This window comes from Myotis brandtii, unplaced genomic scaffold, assembly GCF_000412655.1.
Source record: "Myotis brandtii unplaced genomic scaffold, ASM41265v1 scaffold927, whole genome shotgun sequence".
In the NCBI taxonomy this organism is placed as follows: domain Eukaryota; kingdom Metazoa; phylum Chordata; class Mammalia; order Chiroptera; family Vespertilionidae; genus Myotis; species Myotis brandtii.
Window position 1 is genome coordinate 190,813 of NW_005371823.1, and position 21,670 is coordinate 212,482.

Genomic DNA, 21,670 nt, shown 5'->3' on the forward strand with positions numbered 1-21,670 from the left:
GGTTCGATTCCGGTCAAGGGCATGTACCTTGGTTGCGGGCACATCCCCAGTGGGAAGTGTGCAGGAAGCAGCTGATCGATGTTTCTAACTCTCTATCCCTCTCTCCTCCTCTCTGTAAAAAATCAATAAAATATATTTTTTTTAAAAAAGAAATTCAGATCTTTTACCTCTCAAACACATTTCTCTAAATAGGACGAATTATTAGATTGACTAGTGTACCAGTGCATGGATTCATGCACATTGAAAGGAAATTAATTAGAAGAAATATTTTAATATCGCTGTTCGCCCTTTCTCTATAATAGAAGTGTCAACCAAGTTCACAATCTACAATGACAGATCGAAACACACACATGTGATTGGCGCCAGCGAGAGCTTTATATGTATGACTCATGCGCAAGTCAACTTAGCCTTTTATATATATAGAATAAACTTGCTTAATTAGACCTGCTTTCTGATTTAGCTAAATTTTTTCCAGCCCAGTGAAGCACCCCAACTTCTTTTTCAGGTAGTTGTCAGCAACACAGCAGTAAATATCAACATGAAGCAGGTTAGTATTGTAGATCACAGGGAGAAGAAAGGGTAAAATATTTCACTGCAGCAGTTTGACTACATTGTGTGCAGTGAGAAAACGAAGTCATTTTCAAGTTCCACCATTTCTTACTTCTTTAGTCGGGTCAAGTTTCTAAGCTTTCTAAATCGTTTTCTGTCTAATGAAAAGAAAATAGGATTCTATGGAGTCTCCTATCTACCTACTGCAGGACTTCTGTGAGGATCAAATGAGATGAGGCACGTGAGAGCACTTCACAAATATTTGGTTAAACCAGTGATGGCGAACCTATAACACGCGTGTCAGAGGTGACATGCAAACTCATTTTTTTGGTTGATTTTTCTTTGTTAAATGGCATTTAAATATATAAAATAAATATCAAAAATATAAGTCTTTGTTTTACTATGGTTGCAAATATCAAAAAATTTCTATATGTGACACGGCACCAGAGTTAAGTTAGGGTTTTTCAAAATGCTGACACGCCGAGCTCAAAGGGTTCGCCATCACTGGGTTAAACTGTGAAATGTTTGCACCTGGCTATAAAGCAAGTTTTGTTCCTGGGCTGAAGAAACTCCAAGGAGGCTAGTCACTAGGGAGAGGAAGCTGGGCATTGCTATGTGATGTCATTACCCGGCGTCCACAGTGACCGTTTCTGGGCTGGGCTGTGGACCACATTTTGCGCCATGGGGTCTTGGCAGCATTGGCTGCAATTTGGTGGGGTGTCACTCTGGGGTGGTGGCAGGGCTTGTGTCCCACTTGGGGGAAGCTGAGTATTAGTTTGTCAGCACCAGGTCCGTGGTGTATGTCATGGCATCTCCTGCGTTGAGCATCTGCCCCCTGGTGGTCAGTGCACATCATAGCGACCCGTGTCATAGATACTGGTTGGACGGACACTTAGCCTTTTATATATATAGATGGGCAGTGTGTGTCATGGCAGCTCCTGTGTTGAGTGTCTGACCCCTGGTGGTCAGTGCGTGTCAGCTTCCTGTCAGACGGACACTTAGCCTCTTATATATATAGACTAGAGGCCCGATGCACGAAGATTCGTGCAAGAATGGGCCTTCCTTCCCCTGGCTGCTGGCACCGCCTTTGCTCCGGCCTGGAGCCGCCTTTCCACCTTCCCACGCTGCCTAGAGGCCTGGAGCAGCTGGGGTGGTGTGGAACGCCTGCGTTGTCACCATGGCGATGATGCAAGCATCCCGCCCTGCCCCCGGCCACTCGGTGCCTGTGTATGCAAACTAACCCGCCATCTTTGTTGGGTTAATTTGCATACTCACGCCTGATTGGCTGGTGGGCGTTGCGAAGGTATGGTCAATTTGCATATTTCTCTTTTATTAGTGTAGATTGTTATAAAGATTTATAGAATAAAGAGTATGAAAAATTTACAAACGAGGATAAAACATTAACCTTTGTAGCTCAGAGTTCTTCATAAATTTACCTTGAGCAAGAAAATTATTTTGTGTAGTGAAAGGATTTTTAAAAATCTATTAACCACCATTATGTGCAAAGCCTTGTACTAGCTGCTGATGGGGAATAAGAATAGGGCACAAGTTGTGCAGTTAAAGGTTTAATTACAATCTCATTTGTAAGATATGTAAAAAAAGTATAATATAGTTTCTACTCATATTTATTTAGTTGCTAGCTAGTGGTTGCAACAATTTAATAACAATGCCACCCTAAATATTTTGAAATAATATTAGAAGCAACTGCTTGGAAATAAATTCCACTTTCTTGACTATTTCTTGTAAAAACACCATTTCTAATAAACCAAACACTGTAAGCACAAAACTATTAATATTAACTGGTTACAATTTTAAAGGGTAAGTGTGTCTAGATGTCAATAGTGGATAAAACTCTCAGAATGGTGTCTTCAAACTATAGGAGCTTAGGAGAGATTCATAAGATTTGAATCTGTTTCTATATCAAATCCATTGTTCTTTGCTCAGCACTCCCACTGAACTTGTGTGTGTGTGTGTGTGTGTGTGTGTGTGTGCGCGCGTGCACGCATGTGTCTTAAGGTATTTGCATAAGACATTTGTCATATGAGGTGTGTGAGAGATGAAGAGAGAAGTCTGTGAAAAGGTGTGGACAGATAAGATGAATTAAGTCTACCTTGTGTGTGCTCATGAAATCTAGTCTGTTCTATTTTATACATCTCCAGCTTTTTATTAGCATGCTGGTACCTTTGATCAAGCTTTAATTGCATTTTTTATTTAAAAAAAAAGAATGTTACTGAACATGTTACTAAAGTCTCAACATCATATCTACAAGATGCTCTCAAGAATGAACAGAATGACATTTGGTAAAATTCCTGCATTCAAAATGTATGTGGCTTTTTAATTCTAGGGATTTGGATTACTGCTCACTTATTATAGTCTTCTTGCATCACAGATCCATTTTTAGCATGAATTACTAGATTCTTTTTTAGAATCATTTCAGCAATAAGATTGCGTGGTTCTAAATTATTTGTATATCTTTTGTACAATACAGTTCCCAGAGGAAATACATGATTTGCTCTAAAATTTATTGATTTTTCATAATATAGTATAATAATGTATTATAATCTGATAGAAAATCCTTTTTTGAAAATCAATGTCCATTGACTTTCCATTAATTATTTTAATCTTTTCACTAAATCTAACTTGTCTTTGTTTATTTAATAGATGGGTTGAATAAAACAAAGTGCTGGTTATCACAAGTTGTTAGCTGTGATTAAAAATAATTAGGTAGTGTAGCATAGTAAATTGTACTTTGAAAATATTACCCAAATAGACCCATTCTGCTAAAAAAAAAGGGCTTTTTTTTTTAAAGCAGACATAGTCACAAAAAAGTGTTTTACTGAAACTAATGAGTAAAATAAGTATAATGTGTATAATATTTGGCCTAATGTATAATGGAGTAATCCTATCCTATATAATAAAAGCCTGATATGCCGAAATCGGTTTGGCTCAGTGGATAGAGCGTCGGCCTGCGGACTCAAGGGTCCCAGGTTCGATTCCGGTCAAGGGCATGTACCTGGGTTGCGGGCACATCCCCAGTGGGAGATGTGCAGGAGGCAGCTGGTCGATGTTTCTCTCTCATCGATGTTTCTAACTCTCTATCTCTCTCCTTTCCTCTCTGTAAAAAATCAATAAAATATATTTTAAAAAAAATAAAATAAAAATAAAAGCCTGATATGCTAAGTGTCTGGTTGTCCCATCATCCATTCAACCAATCAAAGCATAATATGCTAATGATATGCTAAGGCCGCTCAACCACTTGCTATGACTTGCACTGACCACCAGGGGGCAGACACTCTGACCTGTAGGTTAGTTTGCTGCTGGGGTCCAGCCAATTGGGACAGAGTGAGACGGGCTGGACATACCCTGGAGCCCTCATGTGGTCCCTCCCTGGCTAGCCAACCTCCACCGTCCCTCCCTGGCCCCGATGGTGCACCAGTGGGATCCCTCAGCCTGGCCTGCGCCCACTCACAATCCAGGACCCCTGGGGGGATGTTGGAGAGCCAGTTTCGGCCTGATCCCATAGACTAGGCCGAGGGACCCCACTGGTGCACAAATTCATGCACCGGGTCTCTAGTTCTATGTAATAAAAGGCTAATATGCAAATAGACCGAACGGTGGAACAACCGAACAACTGGTCACTATGACTTGTGCTGACCACCAGGGGGTGTGCACGGAACATGGTGGGCATCTGCAGTAGGTGGCAGAATGCAGAACATGATGGGTGTTGGGCGCGGCGGGATGGTGGAGCAGGTGAGTGGGGGTGCCAGATCAAGGCGGGGTGCCAGTCACTGTCATCGGAGCGAGCCTCTGGTAGTTACTGAAAATTCTTTGCTCCCGTGCACAATGGTCCCGCCCGGTGCTCGCGCCCAGTGCTTGCACCTGCTGCTGGTGCTGGCCCCAATTGCTCTGCATTGTCAGCGGGTGCGAGCGGGGCTGGCACTGTCAGCTCATGGGAGCGGCAGTGGTGGGAACGGGGCTGTCAGCAGACTGGATCAGGGGTCGCAGCAGGAGGGGCCGGGCCCTGGGTGCAGAGGATGGGCTGAGACCTGCCCCGGTGCCCACTGCAGCCTCGCAGCCCACAGTTCCATTCAAGGTGCATGAATTTGTACTGGGCCCCTAGTGCTATTATAAAGGCCTTTTACCCTAGTCTGGCTTATATCATACTACTTAAAAATAAATACCACATATTTTTTTAAATGTAAATATTTAAAACCTGTTTGGTGACTCTAATTTCTAACAACATTCAAAACCCTAAAGTCAAAGTACTGTAAAAGCATTTATGTAACTGCCTAAACCTTATATGAAACAGAATTTGAGCCATAAGTGATGTGCTTTTATACTTAGATGCTAAGGTTTTTTAGATTTTAATTGACAGATACTTGGACTGTTTCCTGTTGGGCTATTACAAATAAAACTGCTGTAAACATTTGTTCAAAAATTTTTAAATGAACATATGCTTTTATTTCTCTTGGGTAAATAAATACCTAGAAGAGAAATTGCTGGGTCATAGGGTTGATGTACGTCTAAATTTATTGAAAACTGCCAGACTTTTTTCCAAAGTGGTTGTACCATTTTACATTGCCACCAACATTTGCTCTACATCCTTGCAGCAGTTTCAATTGTGATTTTAATGTGCATTTCCCTAATGGCCAATAGTGTTGGGCACTTTTTCAAGTGTTTATTAGCCATTTGTGTAACTTCTTTTATGACTTGAATGTTTAAATCCTTTGCCCATTTTGTGTTGATTTGTCTTATTACTGAATTGTAAGGCATTTCTGTATGTTCTAGATACAAGCCCTTTGTATATTTCCTCCCAGTCTGTGACTTATCTATTCATTTACATAATGGTGTCAGTTCATTGTATCTTTTTCAACATTTTATTATGAAAGCTTTCAAATATACAGAAAGTTTAAAGACTTTTATAGTAAATACCCACACACCCACCATTCAGCATCTGTCATTAACATTTTATTATACTTGTCTTTCCATCTTCTTGGTGCAATTCAAGGTAAATTGCAGGCATTAATTAACTTCTCTCAAATACTTCAAAATGCATATTATTAGAATTCAGTATTTGTTTACAGATCTCTTTCTTTTAAGGCAAACTTTATACAGTGAAATAAACACATTTTAAGTGAACATTAGCTGAGTTTTGACAAATTTATACACCTGTGGAACTCTAAACTCTATCAAAATGTATAATATTATCATAACTTGGGAAGTTCTCTCAAGCCCCATCCCAGTTAATCACCTTCATCTCGCCAGAGGCAACCATTATCCTGTTTTTTTTTTTTGTACCATAGTTGAGTTTTGCCTGTTCTAAAACCTCATTAGTGGACTCTAATAGTATGTACTCTTTTGTTTAAGGCTTCTTTCACATAGCATAATGTTTTTTAGTTTCATCCATATTGTTGCATGTCTCACTGATTTGTTCCTTTGTAGAGCTGAATAGTAATTCTTTGTATGAATATATCATAGTTACCTTACCCATTCTCCTGTGGAGTACACCTGGTTGTTTCCAGTTTTTAGCTATTAATAATAAACTGCTATGGACATCCTTGTACAAGTCCTTTTATGGGACTATGTTTTCATTTTGGGCGTGAATACCTAGAAGTGCACTTGATGGGTTATAGGGGAAAGTTCCAGACCCTTTCCAAAGTGGGTGAACCAGTTTACACCCCAGTAACCGTGTATGAAAGTTCCTTTTGTTCACATTCTCTCCAAATTGGGTGTTGTCAGTCTTATCAATTTTAACCATTGTGGTGGTGGAGGTATAGTGATACCTCATTGTGGTAGTTTATTGTACCTAAAATAGCTATTTCTTACATCCCACCCTCTCTATCTAACCACTCCTCAGACATAGCACTTTACCACTTTCTCACCCACAGTTTTTCTGTACTATAACTTTGTCTTCAATTTCTTTATGTCCCTTCACTTTTACTTATAGTCCACTGTAAGAGAGAACTATTTTAAAATTGCTGACCACTATGGTACCAAAGCTTCAAGTTAATAAACAAATTACTCCTGTCATAGATTAACAAGAATTTGTTACCTTCCTACTTGTTTAGTTTGAGAAACGTTTTAGAAGGGAGAAAAGACAGGATAAAACTGTACAAGGCTTAGATGCACAAGCTGTACACAGATTCATAAACACAAGTCATTTTTTTCTGTCCATCAACTATAGATTAGCCATAACTCAACTCTTTTTAAAAACATTTTTTTTTTAAATTGATTTTAGAGAGTTAGGGAGAGGGAGAAAGAAATAGAAACATCAATGATGAGAGAGAACCATTGATCGGCTGCCTCTTGCATACCCCCAAGGGGGATGGAGCCCACTACCTAGGTATGTGCCCTGACTGGAATCCAACTGTTACCCCCTGGTTCATAGGTTGACGCTCAACCTCAGCCACACCAACCGGGCTAATTCAACTGTTTATAAGATAAATATGAAAAGCAAGATCCTACTGGAATATCCAGTGGCACTAAAATATTCAAGAATTTGGAACCCAGAATATAATATTGAAATCTTTGACAATTTGGTAGTGTTTTAGGTTCCTTTGAATCAATTAGTAGAATAGCTACCTGAGTTGTAAGTCTGGAAAAATCACCAGGTACTATACTACCACACCTGACTTAGATTCTTTCAATGATAAAAGTAGTTACAAAAGCTCAACAAGTCAAACGTTTCTCTTTCCCATATATAGAAGTAAGTCTCAACCTTGGCTGCACCTTAGAACCACGGGGAGTCTGTTGCCCAGGCTCTACTTGAGAGCAATTAAATCAGAATATCTAGGACAGTGGTTCTCAACCTTGGCTGCACATTAGAATCACCTGGGAATCTTTTAAAAATCCTGATTTCTGGGCCTCATCCTCCGGAAATTCTGTTTCTTTGTTACTAATGTTGTGGCCCCACCCCATAACAAAGAAACAGAATTTCCGGAGGATGAGGCCCAGAAATCAGGATTTTAAAAAGATTCCCAGGTGATTCTAATGTGCAGCCAAGGTTGAGAACCACTGATCTATAGATTGAGACCCAGGCATCAGTGTTTTTTAAGTCTTCCCAGGTGATTCCAGTGTGCAGCCAAGATTACTAGCCAGTGCTATACAAGAACTCATCAAATGAAATTTAGGTAAGCATATGACTTTGTGCCCTCCCATGAAACGTCTTCTACGCTGCCTACCTACAAAGGTATTGGAAGTTTTTAAGCTGGGCTTCACCACTTACAAGCTCCGTGACTTTGGGCAAGTTCTTTAACCTGATGATTAAATGAGATCATAATGAAAACTTTCTAGTGCAATGAAGAGCATAGAGTAGGTCTTTAACAACTATTGATTCCCTTCACTTTTAGAAGCGGCGCATATTTGAATGAATGTGGGTGAGCACACAGTAGGCTGTAGTGCATGAATTCTGCCCACTCTCCAGCTTTTGGCAGCTCTCGGAAAGGAAAGCTGCCTAAATAGTTCTTGGGATTCTTGAGCTTAATAACCATAAGCAAAGGGTGGAGTGCCAAGTGAAAGATAAATGCTGTGGAAGGCGTGTCTTCCAGTGTTCCACTCCCTCTAAGGTTGTTGATCACGTGAGCTGAAAGTACTTCCCTATTCCCAGCGTCAGTCTCCCTTAGGCAGTGTCTGAGTCTGAAAGGGACACAGCGAGGAAGGGGTGGGCGGAGTAGACTTGGAAGGAAGTTTAAATACAGAAAAAGCACAGGATTTCAACAACAATGCCACACTTTACCGTGACTAAGGTAGAGGACACTGAGGAGGAGGCAGCAGCTTCAGTCCCCCAAGAGGGGGAGACCAGCTTAGCAGAAATAAAAGCCGGGATTCAGCATTCAGATGAACCAGGTAAGTACTCAACTTGGGAGCTTTGGGAACTTACAGGGTTTTTCGTGAGAGAAATGGTAACAAGTCAAAAGGCATCCTTCAGATGGAGAAAAAAATATTGTGGTTAAAGTGTTTTTCAATCAACTGTTTCACTCCCTTGTATATCTGATAACCTCTTTTCTCACATTCTGGTTTGTTTTTCCCCACAATGAGTTCTGTGTTCATTACCTACAGGTGAAATTGAATCGGTGGCAATGTATGAAAGGAGTTTTCAAGCAAAAAGAAAGGCACAGTAAAAGTCAATTTATGAACAATTTAGAATTCACCTTTTGCTCAGACAGTTTAAATTATATCTGGAAAAGTACATAAAGAGCGAGCATGGTTGGGTAGTTTTGTACAATGGACTTTGCACTTGTGACTTCTCAAGTTATTTAGCATTTTGCCTCAATTTACCAGTTAAACAGTAACTTAATAGTGAATGGTCTAAGAATTCTTTAATGAAAGAACAAAAGTACATTATGGTGACTAGCATAGTATTGTATTTAATAAATTTGATGAATGTGATTATCTCTATTATTTTATTTTAATAGTAACAGTTACACTTCCTGAGGGAATTGTGGCTTTGAATTTTTAAACATGCAATTAAAAGCTTGGTTAATATTATAGTATTAAATATAGTTGTAGTTAGAAGCCCTATTTTTAAGTCTGTAAATTTTATAAATTGTCAAAAACTTCTCTAGTGCGCTAATGAAGGCTAAGGAAATAATCTCTCAAAATTCCTTTTGATTTTAACTTTTCTCTACAGCGGTAACACATCATAATTCCTTGCTATAAACAGCTGTTTACTCTCTCCTGTCTTATCAAGCCTTCTTGAATTTTTAAGAATCTTTAAAGATAAGGACTATCAAAAACAAATTTCCTTTTATTTTTTTCTGTCTAGTGAGAGAATTTACTAGGGAAGATAAGAAAGTTATGGAAACTCTTGTCTGTCTGGTTACTTTCATTTTGCTGAATTGTCAGGGTGATAAGAAGTTGAAAGTTTAACCTACTTTGAACTAGAACCTGATTTTCCACCTCTTTAGCCCAAAGAAGAAGTTAGGTTCTCCTTCAGAACTGTGTGTTTGAAGCTATACTGTCTGAGTTGTTTATGTTTGCTGCCCTTAAATTTTAATCTTTTTAGGCATTTGTCTTTGCTATTCTTCATTAATTTCACAAAATGCAAACAAGTGAAGTCTATCTGTATCTTATTTCACCTCTCATTGTTTTTTGTCTTCTCTTCACCATCTCTGTTTTACTATTTCATCTTTACTCGTGCCGCAGTGTTTGAGGAAACTTGCTGTATTCAGATTAGAACAGTGTTGAAGTCATTTAATCTATTATCAGTCACCTAGAAAAGCCATAAACATTTTTTTATAGCAACCAACTCTGTAATAAGTGACATTGCTATGCTTAATTTATTTTCTTCCATGGTAATTGTTTTGGACAAGGAAGAGGTGACAGATATAATCTAACTTGAATTTAATAGGTTTTTTATTGGCGTTTTCCATGACAGCCCAGAAAGTGTCCACTTGAATGAACTATTGTTTGGTAAGTGAACAACTGATGGGAATACATTACCTAAATTGTATTTATCTTTATTGTAGGGTTAAATTAGAGGGGAAGAAGGGGGAAATGTATATGGGAATAACCTGAAAGTTTTGTTGTTTTTTACTTAGGAGTAGGATATTCTCTTTTTTTTTAAAACAAAAATATTTTTATTGGTTTCAGAGAGGAAGGAAGAGGGAGAGAGATAGAAATATCAACGATGAGTTTGATCGGCTGCCTCCTACATGCCCCCTACTGGGGATTGAGCCCACAACCCAGGCATGTGCCCTTGACTGGAATTGAACCCGTTACCCTTCAGTCCACAGGTCAATGCTCTATCCACTGAGCCAAGCCAGCTAGGGCAGGAGTAGGATATTCTTGAGGATAGATGGTGTTTCTGGAATAGTTGCCTGAAATGCATTTTGTTCGTCTAAGTTAAAATATCCTAAATTGATTGTGGCTTTTTGCAAGCACTTATAATATGAGCCATTTATGTAACCAGTTGTTTTGTTTTTCATTGAGTGTTTTTCTTTTAATATATTTTTATTGATTTCAGAGAGGAAGAGAGAGGGAAAGAGAGATAGAAACATCAGTGATCAGCCTGGCCCATGTGGCTCAATGGTTGAGTGGTCGCCCAGGAACCAAGAGGTCACCGGTTCAATTCTGGGTCAAGGAACATGCCCAGTATGCGGGCTCGATCCCCAGTGGGGGTGCATGCAGAGGCAATCGAACCACCACCTCCTGGCTCAACCACTGAGTCATGCCGGGTGGACGAGTGTTTTTTTCTTTTTATAATGAAAAATATGGAGAGAAAAAATACGTAGTGTCATATAAATTGAACATATTTAAAAACCAGATCATTCTTTAAATAAATTTTAAAATGTGTTTTTTAAAAGATGAGATTTACTTGAACTAGACACGTAATTTGAGATAAAATATAAACTAACTTTAGCCCTGGCCGGTTTGGCTCAGTGGATAGAGCGTTGGCCTGTGGACTGAACCGTCCCGGGTTCGATTCCAGTTAAAGGCACATGCCGGGGTTGCAGACTCGATCCCCAGTCGGGGGCGTGCAGGAGGCAGCTGATCAGTGATTCTCGGTCATCATTGATCTTTCTATCTCTCCCTTCCTCTCTGAAATCAATTTAAAAATAATAAAAAGAAAATTATGAAAAAAACATACATATAGAAACTAATTTTAAAAAGAAATATATTAATCCCTGCCATTCTAGTTGCCAGAATGCTAATCTATTAGAACCCTGCTTAAGTTTGGTTTTGAAGGGAAAAGCAGAAACTCAAACATTCACGACTGTTTTTCTTTTCCCCAGTCCAGTTTCTGTGCCCCATCCTGTGTTTTCTCAGCAACTTGTCTGCAGAATTAGCACGTATCACCTATTTACTTCTCTCTCCCACAATAGACTGACTATAGATTCTTTGAGGGTAGAGACTTTGTGGGATCATTTTTGTATCTCCAGGTGAATTGGACAGAACAGGCAATTTGCTCACCAAACACAAATATCATGCTAGGTGTTGTACTTTTTCCCTAAGGCTACAAATGCATAGGAAATATAAGTTCTGCACTAAAGGCAGCAGAATGGTTTTAGAGCCAGAGATATGGCTTTGAATTCCAGTCCTACTAATTATTACTAATTAGGAGAAGTGGTAATTTGTATTATTATGTGAATGACTTTGGGCAAGTTATTTAACTTCTCTAAGGCTTACTTTACTCATTGATAAAACAAAAGGAATAACAGTATGTACGTATTTCACAGGGTGGTTAAGAATTACATGGGAAAATGAATATAAGCACTGAACATATGTGACACATGGCACTCAAAAATAAGAGCAACCTTTGCCCTGGCTCAGTTGGTTAGGTGTCATCCCCTGCACCCAAGGGTTGCCAGTTGGATTCCAGGTCCAGGTTTCAGGCTCGAGCCCCAGTGGGTGGCATGCAGGAGGCAGCCTATATGCTATTCTCTCACATCAATGTTTCTCTTTCTCCTCTTCCTTCCTCTCTCTCTAAAAATCAATAAAATCTTGGGGGGGAGATAAGAGCAACCTCTTACTTATTAGTACATTGTAGTTAGTGGTTTAATTAGAACAAAAAGAAACTGCTTTGGATAACAGATGATGAAGAGAATAATGATATGTGGAGAGGACCCAAACCGGTATCTCAGAGGATGGGACACAACTGATTCTTGAAGGGAGGTCTAGAGAAGGAGGTTACAACAATAAGAGCACTTAAGAAGGTATGACAGGAAGGTGGAGAGCATGTGGGAAACAAAAGTTTAAGGTAGTTAGCACACTGGGCATGGGTAAAGATAGCTAAGAGAAGTGTTACCAACTTCATCCTCTCCCTACTCTGTGAGAATACTAGGTGTTATTGCCATTTTAGAGATAAACTGAGGCTATTGACAGTCATTTGCCTCAGGCTACATGAGGAGTAGTGGCAGAGCCAGCAGTCAAACTTCTAAGTTGTTGTTTTTTCAACACCACTAAGGAGCACTCCTGCTGTATGTTCCAGTAGCTAAGTTTCCATCTATTGCATCTTCTAGGAATTTTAATAGCAATGGCATTGAATTTAATCAAAAGCTTTTCAACATCTACTGAGATTCTCAAGTTTTCTTTGTTTTATCTATTAACATTGAATTATATTAATAGAGTTCCTGATGTTGAACCACTTTTATATCCCTAAAGTTGAATTTACTTTGTCATAATGCATTTTAATTTTTAATATTTTCTTTTAAAAATGTTTTATTGAATTTATTGGGGTGACATTGGTTCCTAATATTATATAGGTTTCAGGTGCAAAATTCTATAATACATCATCTGTATATGGTATTGTGTGTCTGCCACCCCAAGTCAAGCCTCCTTTTATCACCATTTATTCCTCCCCCCGCCACACACACACACACACACACACACACACACATTCTTATCTGTCTCTCCCCACCCCTTTTTCCCTCTGGTATCACCATACTGTTTGTCTGTGAAGGTTTTTTGTTGTTTTTTTTTGCTTAATCTTAACCTTCACCTTTTCACCCATCCCCCACCCCCAAACCCCCTTCCCCTCTGACAGCTGTCAGTCTGTTCTCTGTATCTATGAGTCTGTTTCTCTTTTGTTTGTCAGTTTATTTTGTTCATTAGATTCCACATATAAGTGAAATCAGATAGTACTTGACTTTCTCTGACTGGCTTATTTCACTCAAACTTCTAAGTTTTATGTGCTTCCCATCACATCATGATGCCAAGTCCTAGCTTTTTAAGAATAACAGAAAGTGTCCTGGCCAGGTAGCTCAGTTGGTTGGAGTGTTGTCTCATGCACCAACAAGGTTTCGGGTTCAATTACTGGTCAGGACACATATCTAGGTTGTGGGTTCAATCCCCAGTCAGGGCACTTATGGGAGGCAACCAATCAATGTTTCTCTCTCCCTGCCCAATGGGATCAAACCCCAACCTAGGTATGTGCCCTGACGGAATCAAACCCGAAACCTTATGGTATATGGTATGATGCTCCAAACAACTGAGCCACTTCAGCCAGGGCTATATATATATTTTTTTATTATGGAAAATTTCAAACGCAAAAGTTCAGTGACTTTCTGTTGGTGTTCTTTATTTTTAGATGTTCTCTATATTTAGGGATATCAGCCTTTTGTGATGTAAGTTGCAAATATTTTTCCAAGTCAATATTTCTTTTAAAGTATTATTGAGGTATAATTTGCATAAAGTAAACCACACATATTTAATGTGTACAGTTTAATGAGTTTTGAAATGTGTACATTCCCCTGAAACAGTGATCATAATCAAGATGATAAACATTTCCATCACCTCCAGAAGTTTCCTTGTGCCTGTTATGACCCACTCACCTAATTCCCTGGTCCCCAGGCAATCACTGATCTGCTTTCGGTCACTATACATTCATTTGCATTCCCCAGAATTTTATGTGAGTGAAATCATACTCTCTTTTGTCTGTCTGCTTTTATACAGCATAATTATTTTTAGATTTATCCATGTAATGTATATCCTTTAAATTCTACTTACATTAAGGTCTTTATTATTTCTCAGAACTTAATATTTAGGGCCGTAGTTGATAATGTTACAAACCACAGATATTTGCACCTCACAGAGGCTTTTAAAATTTTTGACTTATTTGCCAAGATTTGAATGTTTTTAGGATTAGTCTGTAAACAGGACTTACTTTTCAGAGAGGGTTCTGGGAAGTGAAGGTGAAATCTCACTATTTCTCTGTTCCTGACTCCAGCCTCTGTTTGCCTCCCTTGAGCCAAATGACCCCTTGATCCAATGAACAGTTAGGTGTAAGGGAAGCCTGGGCATGTGGGTGCCCTGTTGGGGAGCTGGCCCAGGTCATATTCCTCAGAGAGAACAAGTTGGACAAGAGAACAGGCTGGATAAGAGCCTGGGGATGAGGATAAGAGTGGCAGGTATAGGAAAGAGCTTGGCTTGATAGAGATCCATGGATTGCTGTGGGGAAAGAGAAAGGGAAAAAGCAAGGGAACTCACTATCCCTGAGGCTAGGAGATATAAGGAGACCTGAGGCTTCCTCCTGGGTCTCAGCAGGGCTGGCAGCTTGCCTGCTACACTGCCTGCCTATGGGGGTAAACACCGCGTGCCTTTCTGTTCTCTGGAGACTGTTCCCACTGTGGTCCTTCAACAACGAAACCTAAGCCCCTCTGAGGTAGCAAAGAAAACAACCTATCGGGGAAGCCAGGCAACCAGAAAGAGAAAAATAACGTAGAATAAACAATGTGTTGGACCAGCTGAATAGAAATGCTGGAGAGACAGTAGCTTGAATATGAAAATAATAAATAATAGGAGCATTTAAGGAGGTTCAAGTATAAAAAAAGACTTTATTGAGCAAAAATATGATTTTCTAGCTAAATACTTACTGCTTCATGACTCTTAATCCATGCACACACACCTTTTTTTACTATCTCCACTGAAATGTAAAAGCAGGAACTTTGTCTCTTATATACATTGCTGATCTGTTATCAACATCCAATGTCTACAACACTGTCTTGCACATAGTAAGCAACCAGTACATAAATATTGAATAAGAAATGAATGAAAGAATATGATCATGTATTGGCCTGGAAGATCAAGTGGAAGAAATATCAAAGCACAGAGGCAAATATACAAAGAGATTAAAATTTAAAAAAAGGTAAGAGCCCCACTGGTGTGGCTAAGTGGTTGAGGGTTGACCCAAGAATCAGGAGGTCACAGTTCGATTCCCAATCAATGATTCTCATCATTGATGTTTCTTTTTTTTTATTCCTCACCTGAGGATATTTTTCCATTGATTTTCTTTGGAGAGAGTGGAAGAGAGAGGGAAAGACAGAGAAATATCGAAGTGAGAGAAAGACATCGATTGCTTGCCTCGTGCACGAGTCCCGACCAGGGCCTGGGCCAGGGAGGAGCCTGTAACTGAGGTTGACCAGAATCAAACCCAGGACCCGTCAGTCTGCAGGCCTACTCTCTGTCCACTGAGCCAAACCGGCTAGGGCTCATTGATGTTTCTATCTCTCCCTTCCTCTCCGAAATCAAGAAAACTGTTTTTTAAAATCTAGTTTAAAAAAAAAAGAGACTTGGAGAATAGATTCAGGACACCTAACGTGGCTAATGTAATTTCCTGAGTTAAAGACTTCATTGCATAGAGTAAAGTTTCAGGGAAGATCAGTGATAGAAAACATAAACCTAGAGTTATCCTAGTAAAATGTTTGAGCTCCAAGGATTCATCTTAGAAGCTTCCAGATAGAATTTATTATACCTATAAAGTATCAGACTGGCATCAGAATTGTAATCCACAACACTGGAAATTAGGAGATAGTGGAAGAGTATCCACAGATTACCAAGAGAAAAAATAATCCAAATCCATATTCTCAGTGAAGACACCATCCCCCTACAAGTGGGAAATACAGTACAAATATACAAAAATACAGATATTTCCTCTGAGAATATTTAAGAAAGGTTTTTAATAAGTGAGCCAGAACAGAGATCACAAGATGAAAGGGATAGAAATAGTTGAAAATGACAGACTCTGTGGGTATGTGTTATGTCAATGCTAAGTAAGGACTCTAACCAAAATGGACATACTTTAGGGAACAATTTAATAATATTTATGATGTAAACGTACTAAATAAGTCAATGGGAAAAACCCTCAAAAGTGTGGGAGGAAAGAGGTAAAAGCTTTCCAAATGGAGATGAGGAGAGGAAAAAGTGCCAATAGGCACATAGAAAGCTGCTCAAAATTATTCGCCATTCGGGAAATGCACATCAAAACCACAATGAGGTATCACCTCGCGTCCACTAGGAAGGCTTTAATAGAAAAGATTGACAATAACAACTGTTGACGAGGATATGGAAAAACTGAAACCCTCATACAGTTCTGGTAGGAACAAAATGTTACAACCACTTTGGAATACAGTTTGGCAGTTCCTCAAAAAGTGAAACATAGCCCTAACCGGTTTGGCTCAGTGGATAGAGCGTCGGCCTATGGACTGAAGGGTCCCAGGTTCGATTCCAGTCAAGGGCATGTACCTTGGTTGCAGGCACATCCCCAGTAGGGAGTGTGCAGGAGGCAGCTGATCGATGCTTCTCTCTCATCATCGATGCTTCTCTCTCATCGATGTTTCTAACTCTCTATCCCTCTCCCTTCCTCTCTGTAAAAAAATCAATAAAATATATTTTTTAAAAAAAGTGAAACATAGAGCTACCCTATGACCCAGCAATTCTACTCCTAGATATATACACAAATGAAATGAGAATAAACGTCCACACAAAAACTTGTACAGGAATATTCATAGCAGCATTATTCATAATAGCCAGAAAAAGATAGAAACAACCCACATGTCCACCAACTGATGAGTTAATTAATAAAATGTGGCATATTTGTATAATGGAATATTATTTGCCAATAAAAATACATGAAGTACTGATAACATGCTACAATGTGGATGAACCTTGAAATAATCTACAGAAAATAGATTAGGGGTTACTTTGGATTGGCAAGGCAACGGAGTGAGATGGAGCTTGACTGCTAATGGGTACAGGGTTTCTTTTAGAGAGGGACCAAATTCTAAAATTAGATTGTGGTGAGAGTTGTATAACAATGTGAATATATTAAGAAACATTGAATACTAAATGGGTAAATTATCAAAGCATTATATATGTGCATGTGTATGTACACATACTGTACATACACACCAAAAACAATATTTTAAAAATTTTCAATATATATACTAGTATATACCATAGTTTTTACTTTTTTGTATGAAAATTTAGAAAGATGTTAAATTTAGCTTTCATTGAGCAGTTAATCTTTAACAATGACATGAAATCAATACAGGCTTTTAAAATATCACAAATGTGCCCTAGCCGGTTTGGCTCAGTGGATAGGGCATCAGCCTGCAGACCAAAGGGTGCCGGGTTTGATTCCAGTCAAGGGCACATACCTTGGTTGCAGGTTCCTCCCTGGTCGGGGCTCATGCAGGAGGCAATCAGTCGATGTGTTTCTCTCACTTTGATGTTTCTCTCTGTCTTTCCCTCTCTCTTCAACTCTCCCTAAAAATCAATGGAAAAATATCCTTAGGTGAGGATTAACAATAAATAAATATATCACAAATGTTTATCATTTCATCTTAGCCCCTATAATGCAAAGCTTTAGCTCCTTAGTTCCTTAGCTCTTTAGCTTCATTGAATTTGAGTGTTTGGGTCAATTTCCTCCCCTCCTTGTTAAGGAGGTAGTCTATATGGTCAGGCCTTATTCTTCCAAAATCATCTTAAAATGAAGGAAACATGAAATATGTTTGCTAAAATGCATGAAGAATAATTTTGATCATTTACAAGCCAAAGAAGGACATAAGGTATCAACAATATTCTTGAATGTTCGCAGTAATTCCCAAATCCTTTTTTCTGTTACTTCTTGGTGAGATTTTTCTGTTTTTTTCTCTTAACTGTGTAAGTACTGCCCTCTCCTAGCATTTGTACTTTTCTTGGCTAATCAGTTTGTGGATTTGGCCCAAGAAACTGTCTTTATGTTTATGTTATGCTGTGGACTTTATTAAATCTGCTTTCTGCTATTATGCTTGCTATGTTCCAAGTGTTAAATAGACTGGGCATTGAAATCAAAACTGTCTTCATCACAGATAAGTTTTTCAACTTCCAGTGAATACTCCCATATATCTAGGAAGAGTTTTAACAAAACTTAGTCACTCAAATAAGTTCAGAACATACTTTACATCCTATTCATTTTCTTTATGCAAATCTGAAGCCCAAACAAAACAAACAACAAAAAAAGTGTCCTTATAGCCCTGGCTGGTTTGGCTCAGTGGATAGAGCGTCGGCCTGAGGACTGAAGGGTCCCAGGTTCGATTCCAGTCAGGTTCATTTAAAATAAAAATAAAAAGTGTCCTTTTAAGAACATTTCTCATGCTTGGTACATCCTACTAAACAGCACTGGTTTCCTCAAGGGCCTCTATTAATCTAATGCTTATACTTAGCATACACACCAGAATTTGAAGGATATTATTAATCAAGTACCCAGTATTGATGGCAGATCTACCTGTACCTCCTAGTGTCTCCTACCTCTTTTTTTCTATCTGGAACTCAATCCCCTAGTACTATCAGTTCCACCTCTTCCAACATTGGACTGTCCCCTCTCTGCACTAGAGTGGGCCCCTGCTGCAAGAGATGGCCTTCAGTGGCCTGTACATGACTCATATAACTCTGGTCCTGGTTCTTGGTTTATTCAAGCTTCAGCTACATGCCTGCTGGCTGCTGTTGTCTTACCATCTTTTTGTTAAACCAAGCCAGATGGATCAGAGGGGAGATTGCTAAATGAATTCTCTTCAGTTTCTTCATGACTTGTGTATAGTATTCTGTGCTCCCATAGGCATGTTTGGCTCTGCATTTTCACCACTTCTACCTTCATGAACTTCCTCATCCTTTTAGAGTCTAGATTTGTTGGGGGGAAATCGGCATGACAGCGTTACAGTTCTTTCAATGATTTTCCCCCCCTCTGATTCCTTCTATGGTTGCACTTTCTCCTGTTCGCTAGTATTTCCAGGGCTTAATTCTCAGCTCCTCTCTTTTTATATTGACTTTTAGGAAAGTTTATCCTTTTATCTTCAACTCTTATGGTGTTTTTTATTTGTTTGTTTTTTGTTAATCCTCACCTGAGGATATTTTTTCCATTGCATTACAGAGAGTGGAAGGGGAGGGAGGGAGGAAAAGAGAGAGAAACATCAATGTGAGAGACACATTCATTGGTTGCCTCCCGCATGCGCCCCAACAGGGAGCAGGGAGCGAACCCACAACCCAGTTACATGCCCTTGACCAGGAATCGAACCCTTGACCCATCGGTGCATTGTCTAATGCTCTAACCACTGAGCACACCAGCCAGAGCTCAACTATTACGTTTTGATGATGACTTTGAAATCATTATTTCCAGCATTAACATTTTGTTGAAACTAGTCCTGATTTTCTATCTCTGGGTCTTTTTCTTTGAAATCACTTCACATCAGTCAATTATTTAACAAACAAGTATTGAACATTTTATAGTGTGTACAAAGCTCTATAGTGTGTACACAGGTTACAAAAAGTTGTTATTGTCACAGAAACATTAAATAAAGTTCTTGCCCTCACAGCACTTATAATCCCAGATTGACTCACAAGGCCTTCTCTCATTCTCTCTCTTTAAAAAAATTGTTTGTTTACTTTCCTCCTTTCATTCTGAATCTTGGCAGTTGTGTTGCTGGTGGTGGGGAGGAGGGCATATGTCGCAGCTATGAAAATTGGTGCCACAATTTTCCAGCCTCAGCTGTGCTGTTAACACTATTCAGAATTTCTTCTACGTTATTCTAGTTAGCCTCTTTTCTCTAAGTTTCTCGCAAAACTTTTAAAATGCTCGTTAAGCTCCCCCTCTTCCATTCCGTTATAGTTAGCATGACTGAACTACTTCACAGAAATTTCCAAAATGCCTCTTCCCAAATTCTTACCAACACCTGTATTCACACCTATCCTTTACCCTCTTCCTTCTTATTCAATTTTCATCTGTAGAGCTGTGCTATAGAGCCTTTCTTACCTCCCCTCTCCTGTGTTTTCTACTACTTTATTGATTCCTTTGCCTCAATATATTAAAATACTAGATGGTTCTGTCTCCTCCTGTCTCTCCCTCTCTTTTCCTCTGTCTTTGTAACACATTAAGCGCCCTGTCAGTCACTGGTGACTGACATTATACTTTCCGTCCGGAAGACAAAACAGGCTGGGCGCATAACGTGTTAACCAATTGTTGTTCATTTAGTCTCCCAAATATTTCTCAAATCTCTCCTCTCCATCCTCATTGCTGCTACATTAATTTATGTTAGTCCTTTGTCACTTCTTGTCTAGGCTCCTAAAGCCACCCATTACAGTAACTACCATATGAAATTTTCTCAAATGTAAATGTCATCCTTTTATTTTCCCATTTAAAACCCTGTAATGTTTTCCCATTGCCCACTGAATCAAGTCTGTACTGCTTAGTAGGTCATACATGTTCCTTCCTGATCTAGAACATCTCAACTTAACAGCCCCTTGTCTATCAGTCTTTTATACATACTGCACTCCAGATATAAGAAATGTTCTTGAAAGTCTGTTTCCACATATTTGTTCCATCTTCCTGGAATGTCCTTTCCTGCACTTACCAAGCACTTACTCTTCTTTTAAGACTGAGCTCAAACATCACTTCTTCCTTAGTGGCTTTTCCATTACATTTTCCAGGGAAAGTAATGTAATGTACATACTTCCATATCTCTTTATCTATATCTCTAATATAGTACTATAATCACCCTGATGTAATTGAGTTAATAATAACAGCTACCTATTGCTACTATTTTAGACACCATGCTAGAGATGCTTGTTAGCATGTGGGTAAATTACAGTGGTTTCATAATGCGCAAGCCTGTCTGTCTCTAATAAAGCTGGCATTCATTTCACTTTGCATATTGCACTCACATATCCTTACCTGAAATACTGCTCTCATTTGTAGACTTCTATTTAGAATTTCAAAACTGGGGTTTTGAGTTCTACATGATTTTTCAGGTTTTTTACAAAGTTCTACTTAGAGCTCACACTGCCTTGATCCATATTGTTCTGCTCCTTCTTGGGCCTTTGCAGCACTAAAGGCTATACCACAGGTTACTGGCTCTACCACCTTGGGCAAAGCAGTTTGGCTCTCTCAGAGCTAGTTTGGAAAATGGGAATAATTCTTCCTCACAGGGTCACTGTGAAGATTTGGTATGATGGAGGTAGGAAATTTTACCTAAATTAAGTCATTCAGAGACTACCTTTATAATCTTCCCCGTTTTATGTATCATCTTTGCATTAATTTAATATTTTTTCTTAGATTGAGTCACTGATTTTCTGGGGCTTTTTATAAAGGAAACTTGCACTAAACGAAATGCCAGCATGCTTGCCATAAATAGAGTATAAACTAAAAATAAATGTGATGCAAATGATATTAATCTAGCTAGATACTATTGCCATGCAGAGGCTCTGAGCCTGTTAAAAAAAGAAAGAGAGCATCAAGTTTTGAAGAAATGTTCAAGATATTCCAGCACAGACGTAAAAGTATAATATTTGATAAAGTCCTTTGACTCTGCATTAACAGAGTTAATGGCAGAGGTGTAGAGAGATGATGAAGGTGGAATCATATCCTGATCAT

The 21,670-nt window shown here is 39.0% G+C and overlaps 1 protein-coding gene across 8 annotated transcripts in view; it reads left to right on the forward strand.

The window, feature by feature from the left end:
- Positions 1 to 21,670, forward strand: part of SLC12A6 (solute carrier family 12 (potassium/chloride transporter), member 6) — a 95,515-nt gene that overhangs the window by 10,559 nt on the left and 63,286 nt on the right. Inside the window, exons 1-3 of one of the 8 annotated variants that reach the window (XM_014532948.1) lie at positions 8,342 to 8,394; positions 9,926 to 9,960; positions 12,134 to 12,203. The exons of 4 other annotated variants lie outside the window; for them this stretch is intronic. Coding sequence is in view for 2 of the 4 variants with exons in the window: in XM_014532947.1 (XP_014388433.1) it covers positions 8,271 to 8,394 (124 nt within the window). In the remaining 2 variants the exon portion in view is untranslated. Of the gene's footprint in view, positions 1 to 8,103; positions 8,395 to 9,925; positions 9,961 to 12,133; positions 12,204 to 21,670 lie in introns of those variants that run through there. 3 more of the 8 variants (XM_014532947.1, XM_005885751.2, XM_014532950.1) reach the window with 3 other exon arrangements.